The sequence below is a fragment of the Coregonus lavaretus genome (genome assembly GCF_964263955.1).
Source record: "Coregonus lavaretus genome assembly, chromosome: 7".
In the NCBI taxonomy this organism is placed as follows: domain Eukaryota; kingdom Metazoa; phylum Chordata; class Actinopteri; order Salmoniformes; family Salmonidae; genus Coregonus; species Coregonus lavaretus.
Window position 1 is genome coordinate 19,843,714 of NC_139994.1, and position 13,783 is coordinate 19,857,496.

The following is a 13,783-nucleotide window of genomic DNA, read 5'->3' on the forward strand; positions in this document are numbered from 1 at the left end:
GGCCCACAGACTTATTATACTGTATTTGACTCTGATCTTAGTTCACTGCTGCTAAATCACACAGACACTCTTCCCGTAAGGATGACTTAAATATATAGATGAGGTTGATGACAGATGACAGACACAACCTTGTAACCTCTCTATGGTGACACAGTAAGTTCTAGCAGAGTTGGTGTTTGTGTTCTATCAACACCATGTTACTACAAGAGCACTGTCACTGACTTTCACGCCCAGTCACTCTAGTCACTGGGTCAGGTTTCAATTGGCCTTCTCTAAGAGTGTCAACTGACACATTCCTCAATCTACTTCCAGAAGAGATGCATACATTTAGATTTGTTGACTACTACCTCAATGAGTAAATTAGAGTTTAATACGGAATTGTAGCTTTTTGTGAAATCAATATTCCCCAAAGAAAAGCTGTTTATCGGAATCAGAAGACATTTTACATGATATTGCACTCCAATATTCAAGGATAATACTGTGGCTTAGGCAACAGGAAATGTCCAGTAGTCTCTCACACCTGTCTGCTTCTTGGTAGTTTGTAATGGTGACCTGTTGATGTCTACAGGTTGGAGACCTTGATGGTGATCACAACCTAAGCTCAAAAGATCAGAGCCTGATATGGAGCTGCGACTGGGATGCAGGGCTTCCCTGGTCCTGATCATACTGGGCCTGACGCTCTCAGGACAGAGGGTTGATGCTCAGAGCAGGGCAGGTAAGGACATCAGCTGTTAATAGCTGATTCAAATAGTATTTGTTTTCTTTCATATACTTTGAGCCACACTGAGCTTGTCTGGAACCAATGGAGTAGAAACCCTGCCCACCTGGCACTCCACACTACAGTGCCTTGCAAAGGTATTCATCCCCCTTCGCATTTTTCCTATTTTGTTGCATTTCAACCTGTAATTTAAATGGATTTTTATTTGGATTTCATGTAATGGACATACACAAAATAGTCCAAATTGGTGAAGTGAAATGAAAACAATAACTTGTTTCAAAAAATTAAAAAAATAAATAACGGAAAAGTGGTGCGTGCATATGTATTCACCCCCTTTGCTATGAAGACCCTAAATAAGATCTGGTGCAACCAATTACCTTCAGAAGTCACATAATTAGTTAAATAAAGTCCACCTGTGTGCAATCTAAGTGTCACATGATCTGTCACATGATCTGTTCTGAAAGGCCCCAGAGTCTGCAACACCACTAAGCAAGGGGCACCACCAAGCAAGCGGTACCATGAAGACCAAGGAGCTCTCCAAACAGGTCAGGGACAAAGTTGTGGAGAAGTACAGATCAGGGTTGGGTTATAAAAAAATATCTGAAACTTTGAACATCCCACGGATCACCATTAAATCCATTATTAAAAAATGGAAAGAATATGGCACCACAACAAACCTGCCAAGAGAGGGCCGCCCACCAAAACTCACGGACCAGGTAAGGATGGCATTAATCAGAGAGGCAACAAAGAGACCAAATATAACCCTGAAGGAGCTGCAAAGCTCCACAGCGGAGATTGGAGTATCTGTCCATAGGACCCCTTTAAGCCGTACACTCCACAGAGCTGGGCTTTATGGAAGAGTGGCCAGAAAAAAGCCATTGCTTAAAGAAAAAAAATAAGCAAACACGTTTGGTGTTCGCCAAAAGGCATGTGGGAGACTCCCCAAACATATGGAAGAAGGTACTCTGGTCAGATGAGACTAAAATTGAGCTTTTTGGCCATCAAGGAAAACGCTATATCTGAAGCAAACTCAACACATCTCATCACCCCGAGATCAACATCCCCACAGTGAAGCATGGTGGTGGCAGCATCATGCTGTGGGGATGTTTTTCATGGGCAGGGACTGGGAAACTGGTCAGAATTGAAGGAATGATGGATGGATAAATACAGGGAAATTCTTGAGGGAAACCTGTTTCAGTCTTCCAGAGATTTGAGACTGGGACGGAGGTTCACCTTCCAGCAGGACAATGACCCTAAGCATACTGCTAAAGCAACACTTGAGTGGTTTAAGGGGAAACATTTACATCTCTTGGAATGGCCTAGTCAAAGCCCAGACCTCAATCCAATTGAGAATCTGTGGTATGACTTAAAGGTTGCTGTACACCAGCAGAACCCATCCAACTTGAAGGAGCTGGAGCAGTTTGCCTTGAAGAATGGACAAAAATCCCAGTGGCTAGATGTGCCAAGCTTATAGAGACATACCCAGAGAGACTTGCAGCTGTAATTGCTGCAAAAGGTGGCTCTACAAAGTATTGACTTTGGGGGGGTGAATAGTTATGCACGCTCAAGTTTTCTATTTTTTTGTCTTATTTCTTGTTTGTTTCACAATAACAAATATTTAGCATCTTCAAAGTGGTAGGCATGTTGTGTAAATCAATGATACAAACCCCCTCAAAAATCAATTTTAATTCCAGGTTGTAAGGCAACAAAATAGGAAAAATGCCAAGGGGGTGAATACTTTCGCAAGCCACTGTATGTCAATCTTCAGTAGTTAGAAAGAAAATAAATAAATACTATTTGAACCAAAGCCTGGTTCCTACTATCTTTATGTACAGTACTGGAAGTTCCTCAGGTCTGAATTCTAACATACTACCATCCACTTCCTCTCAGGCTGTAAGAACGTGCACTATGACCTGGTGTTCATCCTGGACACGTCGTCCAGTGTGGGGAAGGAGAACTTTGAGAAGATCCGCCAGTGGGTCTCCAACCTGGTGGAGTCGTTCGACGTGGGCCCGGACAAGACGCGCGTGGCCGTGGTGCGCTACAGTGACCGGCCCACCACAGAGTTCAACCTGGGACGGTACCTCACCATGGACGAGGTGAAGAGGGCCGCCAGGAACATCCGCTACCTGGGCGGGAACACTATGACCGGGGATGCTATCAGCTACACCACCACCAACATCTTCACAGAGCGGGCCGGGGCCAGGCCTGCAGCCAGGGGCATCCAGAAGGTGGCTATCCTCCTGACGGACGGGAGGAGCCAGGATTACGTGTTGGAGCCTTCCAATGCTGCGGCAAAGGCCGGGGTGAGGATGTTCGCGGTGGGCATCGGGGAGGCTCTGAAGGTGGAGCTTGAGGAGATCGCTGCGGAACCTAAGAACGCTCACCTGTTCCATGTTACAGACTTCAATGCCATTGACAAGATCAGAGGGCGGCTGAGGAGACGGCTCTGTGAAAGTAAGTAACCAATCACACAGGCTCCGTGAGAGTAAGTAACCAATCACAGGCTGAGAAGGAGGCTCTGTGAGAGTAGATTTTCAGGTGTAGGAGTTTTCTGTGACTGCCCTTACTCTTTAGTTTGTCAGTTTCGAGAAAACAGATTCCAACAAGAGGTCTACATTACATACACAATCAGGATATCAGAATTGGGTTTCAAATTCAGTTGAAAATGCAGTTATTTCTATCAATCAAAAGCCTCAACCTTCTTACTATACAATCTGTGACTTTGAACTGCACTTTAAAGATAGCTAAATCTATATCACTCTGAATGTATGTATCCTTAAATGACACTGTGATTATCCCCTAAACCTTACACTCCAAAACTAACCCTTTTACACCCCTAAGCAAGACCCTAATCCCAAACTCCACCCCACACCTTAATTCAATTACAGTACATGAGCTATTTCACATGGCTTTCCTCTCGACTAGGCCTTTCCTCTCGACTAGGCCTTTCCTCTCGACTAAGCCTTTCGTCTCGACTAGGCCTTTCCTCTCGACTAGGCCTTTCCTCTCGACTAGGCCTTACCTCTCGACTAGGCCTTTCGTCTCGACTAGGCCTTTCCTCTCGACTAGGCCTTTCGTCTCGACTAGGCCTTTCCCCTCGACTAGGCCTTTCGTCTCGACTAGGCCTTTCCCCTCGACTAGGCCTTTCCTCTCGACTAGGCCTTTCCTCTCGACTAGGCCTTTCCTCTCGACTAGGCCTTTCCTCTCGACTAGGCCTTTCCCCTCGACTAGGCCTTTCCCCTCGACTAGGCCTTTCCTCTCGACTAGGCCTTTCCTCTCGACTAGGCCTTTCCCCTCGACTAGGCCTTTCCTCTCGACTAGGCCTTTCGTCTCAACTAGGCCTTTCCCCTCGACTAGGCCGATCCTTCCTGTACTTCCTCGTCTCTGATTGGGTGTGACATGATATGTGTGAGGTGTGGGCGTTACGCAGAGATCAGCTCGTAAATGACAGTTTTTGAGACCGATACATTTTTGTGGCCGCTTGCCCCAGTGACTTGGGTAAGAGGTGTGTAACGCTGGATAGCCTGAATTACTCTAACCTCAATGTATTTTCCAGGACCCAGCTACACTACTACACATCCTCCGACAGGGAAACTTTCAGTACAAATATGTTGCATTATTTTTGTTTGCCATTATAAATAACAACACGTATATAATATATTAAAAATGTCTTGACAAGAAAAATAGATAAGTGCTAAAACAGTGAGGTATGTGGCCTGGGACGGCTCTGGGCTGGTGAGAAAAGTGGAGTAGTGAGTATGTATTGTATGTTCAGGACAGGAGGTGGAAGATGATTGGTTGGATGCTTCACACTCCACAATTTGTATTCCCCACTAAAATTAGCTGAACATGAAAGCAGGGTATGTCTGAAGCTGTAACGTCTAAACGGAATCCTTGGGACCTCCCAACTCTGACGTCAGCCTATTAAAGTTGAAATTTAAAATGGTTAAGGTTAGGGAAGAGTTATGGTTAGGGTAAGGATATGGGTTAAGGTTAGGGTTACGGCAAAGACAGCACAGTATGGTTTAGAAACTCTGGTTAGGGTTTCGGGAAGGGACGTCCCAAGGATACCGGATAGCACTAACCTGCCTGAAACCCTGGCTGCAAAACAGTAAATAAGGAAGATGAAATGACACGGTCACACAGCTGTACCTGACGATTAGGGCCTCGTCACGAGAAAAGTGTTGGACCATCATTTCAACATAGCCTGTCTCTGAAATGCCACCCCATTGGGCTCTGGTCAAAAGTAGTGCACTATGTAGGGAATAGGGTGCCATTTGGGATGCAGCCATATTCTCACTTACTGCTGAAGAGCACAACAGGATAGCAACAGTACAATACTCAGAGCTGTGTTTAGACAGGAGTCCTTGTGTAATTAGTGATACTTGAGTTTGGCAGGACACTAGGAGATTCATTTGGAAGCTCTTAACCCTGACCCTTCCCTCTGAGACCACAGATTCCAATGTTAATATACCCACCTTGAAGTCAGTCTATAAATTCCTCTCTAGTCATAATGCTTTCAGACATACCATCTATTACGATATGGGGATAAGGGTACTCAGGGGTCACCACATAGAACCTCTTTTACCCTGGACAACTAGTTCATGGCCACCCAAAATGTTTCCTTCTGTAATCTCTAGCATCACCATGTTAGTGGGCACCGCAGAGTGGCCCAAGTTATTTTTGCTCTGAAAATTACAGTTCTAATGTTTCAAGTAGGTCCTAAAGAGCAGTTTATGACTTCCACGTTGTATGTTTTCACCTTTTCATCTAACTGTTAAACACAGTGCTGGGGGAATAATATATATATAAACAGAAACCTTTTAACTCAACTAAACCTCAGTGAATGAGAAAGGCGTGTTTGCCAAATCGAAGACTATTCAACTGCCATAATTGTACTTATGAGGTAATACAGTAGACTGAATTAGGTACACTCCTTAGTTAGAGCATGTTTTATGTTTTATGTTTTTGATTATGTTTTTGTGAACCATAGAAGTCCACTAGACAAATTTGGCCTATTATGCTTTCAGATCTGAGCAAAGTGCCTCATTTTTCTATTTCATATACAGATGTTTTTCGTTAAACTTAACAATGAACAGCAGGCTAAATAAGGCCCATCACCTGCTCCACTATGTTTCCTGTTGATACAAGACCATGCATGACCTCCCAATCCACCCATGACATGGCATTTCCAGTCTCTGCAGATATCTCTTTCCCAGAGGTAGTTAGTGATGGGGGAAAAAAATGTAAACAGTTACATATCGGGATATTATTTTTTACAATATATTGCAACATTATTTTGGACAATAGCTAGGTTTCCATACAATTGTCGACAGATTTTCATGCAAACGTTCTAAAATCTGCATAAAAACTATATGTGCATTTTCCCATAAAAAATGTGTTTCCATCCAATTGACTTGTTGCAGATAAAAGGCTGCTGTTAAATTCTCATGTACCGAATAAAAAATACAAGTTAAATGGGTTTCAATCGCATTTTCAACTCTACTGATGTTTTTGTCACAAAAACGTTTGCATTATATAGCGAATGTGCCCTCTCTGGTCTTGGCACGTGCACTGTAGCCAACAGCTCACAGATACAGCGCGGGTATAGTTTACATGATGAGATTATTATGGTGTTATGGTGATTATAACAGAGTGACATTTTTTTCAATTGTTTTAAACAGCAGCCAAGCCTCGAGAATCATGTCACCAGAATAAGACCCTTGATATTTATTGGAAAGGAGCATTAAGCGCATCACCTTGCACTTTCACCACCCTGTGGAGTTCATCACACTTATTTTTTATTTTGTTTTTATTGTTGTTGTATTTTACCCACTTTTTCGATGTTGTCGCATCGCTGCAACTCCCCAACGGGATTGGGGGGCGAAGGTCGAGTCATGCGTCCTCCGAAACATGACCCGCCAAACCGCGCTTCTTCACACCCGCCCGCTTAACCCGGAAGCCAGCCGCACCAACGTGTCGGAGGAAAGCATCACATTTATTTCATCTGTAGCCTAATAAACTGCATGCTTTTCCGAGTCGTAGTGGGAGGACCACACACAACATATCATTGCGTGACTCCAAGTTTACGTCGATATGATGGTTATTATATCAATATTTGCACATAAAGGTGTTTCCACAGCCGTTGTTTGCATGTACTTCACTTGCATAAGAAGGTTGGATGGAAACCTGGTTAGTATCATAATATTATTTTTGCGCTATTCGGCTGTACCTGCACTAAAACGTCAGTATTTTTCCTTCATAGCTTGTTCTCCATTTTCTTTTTAAATGGTGAGCCAATTTGTTTTCAGAACTTTTATTTCCATGACTGATCAAAACTCGTTTTCTCATGGCTCTCTCTTGTCCCTCTGCAGCAGACATACAGTACATATGGTGAGCCCCACACTGCAGATTCACCTCAACTTGATTAGGACATGCTGTTGCATTGTATGTTACTGCTGGTGTATGAGACCTATGAGATATCACTCGGCTCCAAAAAGTTAAGGGCTTTGCCCTGCATTGCTTCCATTTTAACTCTGAGGCAGATCTTTAAATTATAGCTGTTGGGCCACAAGGAGAGGGAGTGACTAGCTCTGCAGTGAGCTCAGTCTCAGACCTTCAGTAATGGCTGTATCTTAAAACACAGTGACTCACGGCTGTCCTTTCAAAGCTATTGTAATTGTTGGCCACAATAGCTATGTAGTATTACTCTAACCATCTCTTTACAAACTGTGTGTTTCTACCGGGAATTAAAGACCTCCTATAACCACCAGCAAGTTTGGATATGCTTAAATAAAGGAAAACTCCAGACAAAAACTATATTTTGGTATTTGTTAATATAGTCCCAAAATGTTTTGCATGTCAGCAATCAAGTTTTCAAGATATGTAACTTTCAAAATACAGCATCTTATGATGCAAAATGCATCATACTGGCTATATTTCTGTATTTTTAAAGTGATATATTTTGAAAACTTGATTGGGACTATATCAACAATGGACTAATGAAACAAATACCAAAAGACAGTTTCGGGGTGGAATTTTCCTCTAAAATAAAAGTAAAATAAAATAAAAAATAAAACACCCAAGTAAATTGAACAAGCAAGGATACACAAACAAACATAAAACACATCTCAGAGATAGAGACCACATCAAATGTAGAAATGATCAGTTACTTAATTCCTTTTCTGCCACAGTAAACAACTTATTATGGCAGCCAGGCACGAACACCGTGAAACACTGTAACAGTCTACCAAGGATAAACTGTCTACCTGGATTTTCCCAGGACATTATGAACTTGACTCTGCATTTACAAAGAACAAGGCTTGTCAAGCGACAGAGCCATCCCTGTAAAATGGATACCATAGTAAAGTTAAAGCCTCCTTAACTCAACAAAGTCCTTTTTATAGCCACAATTAAAGAAAATTACAGGGTCCGACAGTGCATGATCGTCAGAGACACGATCTGCTGCGCGGTTTGGGTGTCTGCCTGCTTTACACACACACAAGTTTACATGCACCACACACACACACGCATGCACACATACACACGCACACACACACACACTTGAGATTAACAATACATTTGGTTAAGTGCCGTTAGTTCCTCTGATGCGAATTTATCATAGCATCACAGTTCAAAGGCAATAATGTGAGTTAAAACTGAATTCCTCTGGTCTTAACACAACTATGATGAGGAATTTAAATAATTTCACCGTCAGTACCTTTTAGTGCCAGTGTGTCTGCTCTCCTCTCAGTGTTCATAGCTGAAAACTATTTCAGAGATTTTATTAATAGAGATCAATGCTATGCAATGAGAATTGGTGTCGCTAATATGCCTGTTTTTGCACATTAACATCATATAACAAACCATGCAGTATTCCAGGAAAGGTGGGCAAAGAAATGTGCAGTACATTTACAGTATACCCCCTCTCCAAGCAGAGGAGGCTGGTGGGATGAGCTATAGGAGGCCAGGCTCATTGTAATAGCTGGAATGGAATTAATGGAATGGAGTCAAACATACGGTTTCATATATTTGATATGGTTACATGTATTCCGTTCTAGACATTACAATAGATCCTCCCACCAGCCTCCACTGTCTCCAACTGAGCCACTAGCCTCCATCCCAGTTTGAACATCATACAAAGAACCCCATCCCATTTTGCCAGCAGCATTGATACCTGTTACCTCAGCAACAACACATAGAAAAGTCAGGATGGGATCTTCCCTCCTACAAATAGAAAATACTTTTCTGCCAATGTAAACTAACCCTGATGGGGCTGTTGCCTTTCCTCTCTGTCACCACTGGCATCACTTGGCCATCCCAGGCCTCTGAGATATGTGTGTGTGTGTGTGAGAGAGAGAGAGAGAGAGAGAGAGAGAGAGAGAGAGAGAGGCCTGTGAAGTATGTATGTGTGTGTGAGTCTAAAACTGTCACCGCTGGGGTTGGTGCATGCAGCCCCTACTCCTACTGGAGCCAGAGGCAATGTCTCTTCTGTCTTGGGCAGTCTGACTGTGTCAAACAGACTGTCTCAGATCTACCGGTAGTTTCAATGAAGGATCCCGTTTCAATGGGACACGCCCTTCATAACTCCGATCATCTAGTTAAAACTAATTATCCTTTTCAATTAAAACGATGTAGCTAACAAGGTTTCTAGGATATGTCAAAGATTGTATTCTCTATAAGACATTTTTTTTCATTTCACACTGTGAACATTGCTTTGTTGACTACATGAATCCAAGTGTGTATTCTTGCAGCGGAAGACAAATGACAAAGTGTTAACATGAATTACTGTATATGGAAGGCATAAACTGCTCAAAATAAGATTCTCTGTTACCCCAATCTAATTCTGCACTTCTGCTCTCTCCTCAGACGTGCTGTGCCCCAATATGAAGGTCCAACCAGACCGCTTCAAGCCCAACAGCACCAGCTATGGCCTGGAGGAAGTTCCAGGTAAAAACAGCTTTTCTTCTCCACTTTTAACAGTTAAACTTTTCTCATTGTTACACATTCATCAAACAGAATGGTTAAAAGCTCAAACGCAATGTATCTGACTGCAAGGATCATTGGATCTATGCAATCATGGTGTATAACAGCGTCTGAAAATAGGCCCACTACACAAATACCTGTTTTTCATGAACATTTGTACTAAGACCAGATGGTAAATTCATTTACTTTCTCTACCCTCTCCTCTATCACTTCAGACCTTCCTTCGAGAACACAAAGGAAAACGTTTTTGAGCCAAGCCAAAACATACCTTTTCATTTATCCATTTGCTGGGACTAGTTTTCCATTGTTATAATGTTACAAAAAGTATCAAAGCTTGTACATGAAGCAGCCTACTTCCCTAGTGTTGACCCACAGACTTTCCATCCAACTACAAGAGAAGGTGGGACGTTTTGCTAAGTGAACACAGACTATATCACTATCTATGACAACTTAAAAATAGTCATTATGGTCTAGTTCTGTATTTACTGATTATATTAAGGCATCTTAGCAGGTTCAGGATGTTCTTGTGGTCTCTATTTTCAGTGGCTGTGTATTTACCGGTATATATAAAAAAGAGAGTTTCTGAGAAATGTGGAGCGGTATTGCTTAACCAGATAAGTAGGATGTTGTCTTACAGTCTTAAGGGATCGGAGTTCCTGTCAATGCCTCCCATTCACATTCATCATGCTAAGCGGAAAAACAGACATGGACCAGGAGGGATGTCTGACTCCTGCTACAGCCTCTTTACCTGGGGAGAGGAAACTGTCAAATCTAGTGTGAAATGCATAAATGTGGTCCTCTGTAGCTCAGCTGGTAGAGCACGGCGCTTGTAATGCCAAGGTAGTGGGTTCGAACCCCGGGACTACCCATACACAAAAAAATGTATGCACGCATGACTGTAAGTCGCTTTGGATAAAAGCGTCTGCTAAATGGCATATTATTATTATTATTATAAAATATCATGAATGCAGATCAAAAAACAAATATTGTAGTCATGGCACTGAGATATCTGATGTAGAGAACATCACGTAGTGAGACATTTTAGATTAACGGGCTGTTCAAAATGTTAATTTGCTTCATAACCTAACGTGTCAAAGCGGTGTGAATAATTGCAATAACATACTTCAGAGTTTTGCTGCTTAGTAATTGTTCCTTTACTTCTCCTGAGTGCATGACTACATGCTTGGTGGTAGGATAATCATGGATTTAGTGTCAACTGCCACAACCTAAATATTTTCACTCAAAAGTCAAGATTTTGATACCACGATGTAGTGCTAAAGGCAGAGGTGGCCAATTTCATCTAGCCAAGCAGTAACACCTGGTTTTCAAATAAGACTGATTATCTGAATCAGGTGTGTTACTGCTTAGCTGGAACAAAAGCCTGCACCCACACAACCCTTAGCGGATAAGACCCCTGGGGGAGTCCTCTAGGGCATTCAAGTCCTAACTCAGTCATGTGGAGCTGCACATTGAAACAGCTTTTCAGCCAAGTTCAGGAAAACCCTATCCGGGGGTGAACAGAGGTTTAACAACGTGGGTTGTAAACCTGTCTGAGAAGCTGAGGCCTTCTGGCTGAGCTGGTGTTTGTTTCTGGTGTTTGAAACGACAGTTCCTCCGGTGGTTCCCACTGACTAGACAGGATACATCACATCCTCTAGTAGACAACCCCAGTGCTAATTATGTGGCCTGGCCTTTACTATAAACTGCAATATAAAGAGGAAGAAATCTGGATAAATCACTAGAACTATGCAGCCAAATTTGTTTGAAGATGCTTCACATTCACAACAACAATAAATGTGTTGTTACAAGTCACTTTGGATAAAAGCATCTGTTAAATGGTATATTACATTTAGCTGAATTGTTCAGGCAGATCTCAGTGTGGGCTTGATTGATTGGCAGATATGGGTTAATCCACACACACACACACACACACACACACACACACATCACACACACACACGCACACCACTGTATTTGTGTCTTTTCTGTTGGAGCTTAAACTAAGTGGAGCCACAGCCCTATTCTGGCCTTGCTAGATATCAGGCCTACTAGGTTTGTCTGTTTAATAGATGTACTGCCAGAGGACATTAAACTCCACTTGTTTAAAGGCAGAGGCCTAAAATAAGCTCCTATTTGCAATTATGTCATTGGTGCTCCAATGGAACAGCTCAGTGTGTGTGTGTGTGCGTGTGTGTGTGTGCGAGTGTGTTTGTGTGTAAGGGTTTCCCGGGTTAGCCACCCACCATATTAATGTGGTTTGGAGAGGACACACCCTTTTAAACAACAATCAAGTCACTATGGCAATGCTAGCAGGGCGCAAGGACCAGGGGCAGGGCGTTAACTAATGCTGACTGCTATCCATCTGATCTCAGTACTACAGCCAATGGTCCTGTTGTCCTGTAAATACACAGACAGTCTGGCATAATTCACCATAAAACTGGGTCAAATTGTATTTGCACTGTTTGTTTGACTTAGGCCTAGCTTGAATAACCTGCTGTTTCATCCTATGAATATAGATATCATTCATAAGTTATAGTCTAGACTGCAGTTTGCTATGAATGCTACAGAGAATCACTCTGAAGAGAGTTTTAATTTTACATTTACATTTACGTTTACGTCATTTAGCAGACGCTCTTATCCAGAGCGACTTACAAATTGGTGCATTCACCTTATAGCCAGTGGGATAACCACTTTACAATATGTTTTTTTTTTCTTTCTTTGGGGTGGGGTAAGGGAGGGTAGAATGATTACTTTATCCTATCCCAGGTATTCCTTAAAGAGGTGGGGTTTCAAGTGTCTCCGGAAGGTGGTGAGTGACTCCGCTGTCCTGGCGTCGTGAGGGAGCTTGTTCCACCACTGGGGTGCAAGAGCAGCGAACAGTTTGACTGGGCTGAGCGGGAACTGTGCTTCTGCAAAGGTAGGGGGGCCAGAAGGCCAGAGGTGGATGAACGCAATGCCCTCGTTTGGGGTGTAGGGACTGATCAGAGCCTGAAGGTACGGAGGTGCTGTTCCCCTCACAGCTTCGTAGGCAAGCACCATGGTCTTGTAGCAGATGCGAGCTTCATCTGGAAGCCAGTGGAGTGTGCGGAGGAGCGGGGTGACGTGAGAGAACTTGGAAGGTTGAACACCAGACGGGCTGCGGCATTCTGGATGAGTTGTAGGGGTTTAATGGCACAGGCAGGGAGCCCAGCCAACAGCGAGTTGCAGTAATCCAGACGGGAGATGACAAGTGCCTGGATTAAGACCTGTGCCGCTTCCTGTGTAAGGCAGGGTCGTACTCTCCGAATGTTGTAGAGCATGAACCTACAGGATCGGGTCACCGCCTTGATGTTAGCGGAGAACGACAGGGTGTTGTCCAGGGTCACGCCAAGGCTCTTTGCACTCTGGGAGGAGGACACAACGGAGTTGTCAACCGTGATGGCGAGATCATGGAACGGGCAGTCCTTCCCCGGGAGGAAGAGCAGCTCCGTCTTGCCGAGGTTCAGCTTGAGGTGGTGATCCGTCATCCACACTGATATGTCTGACAGACATGCAGAGATGCGATTCGCCACCTGGTTATCAGAAGGGGGAAAGGAGAAGATTAGTTGTGTGTCGTCTGCGTAGCAATGATAGGAGAGGCCATGTGAGGATATGACAGAGCCAAGTGACTTGGTGTATAGCGAGAATAGGAGAGGGCCTAGAACAGAGCCCTGGGGGACACCAGTGGTGAGAGCACGTGGTGCGGAGACAGATTCTTGCCACGCCACTTGGTAGGAGCGACCGGTCAGGTAGGACGCAATCCAAGAGTGAGCCGCGCCGGAGATGCCCAGCTCGGAGAGGAGGATCTGATGGTTCACAGTATCAAAGGCAGCAGACAGGTCTAGAAGGACAAGAGCAGAGGAGAGAGAGTTAGCTTTAGCAGTGCGGAAAGCCTCCGTGACACAGAGAAGAGCAGTCTCAGTTGAATGACCAGTCTTGAAACCTAACTGGTTTGGATCAAGAAGGTCATTCTGAGAGAGATAGCAAGAGAGTTGGCTAAAGACGGCACGCTCAAGAGTTTTGGAGAGAAAAGAAAGAAGGGATACTGGTCTGTAGTTG

General features: G+C 43.6%; 1 protein-coding gene across 1 annotated transcript in view; it reads left to right on the forward strand.

Annotated features, from left to right (window-relative positions):
* Window positions 1-621: 621 nt before the first annotated feature.
* LOC311132322 (uncharacterized protein) overlaps window positions 622-13,783 on the forward strand; it is a gene marked incomplete at both ends in the record, with an annotated part of 88,384 nt that continues 75,222 nt past the window's right edge. Inside the window, 3 exons of the mRNA XM_084165572.1 lie at window positions 622-715; window positions 2,609-3,175; window positions 9,590-9,670. Coding sequence (XP_084021698.1) covers window positions 622-715; window positions 2,609-3,175; window positions 9,590-9,670 — 742 coding nt within the window. The remainder of the gene's footprint in view (window positions 716-2,608; window positions 3,176-9,589; window positions 9,671-13,783) is intronic.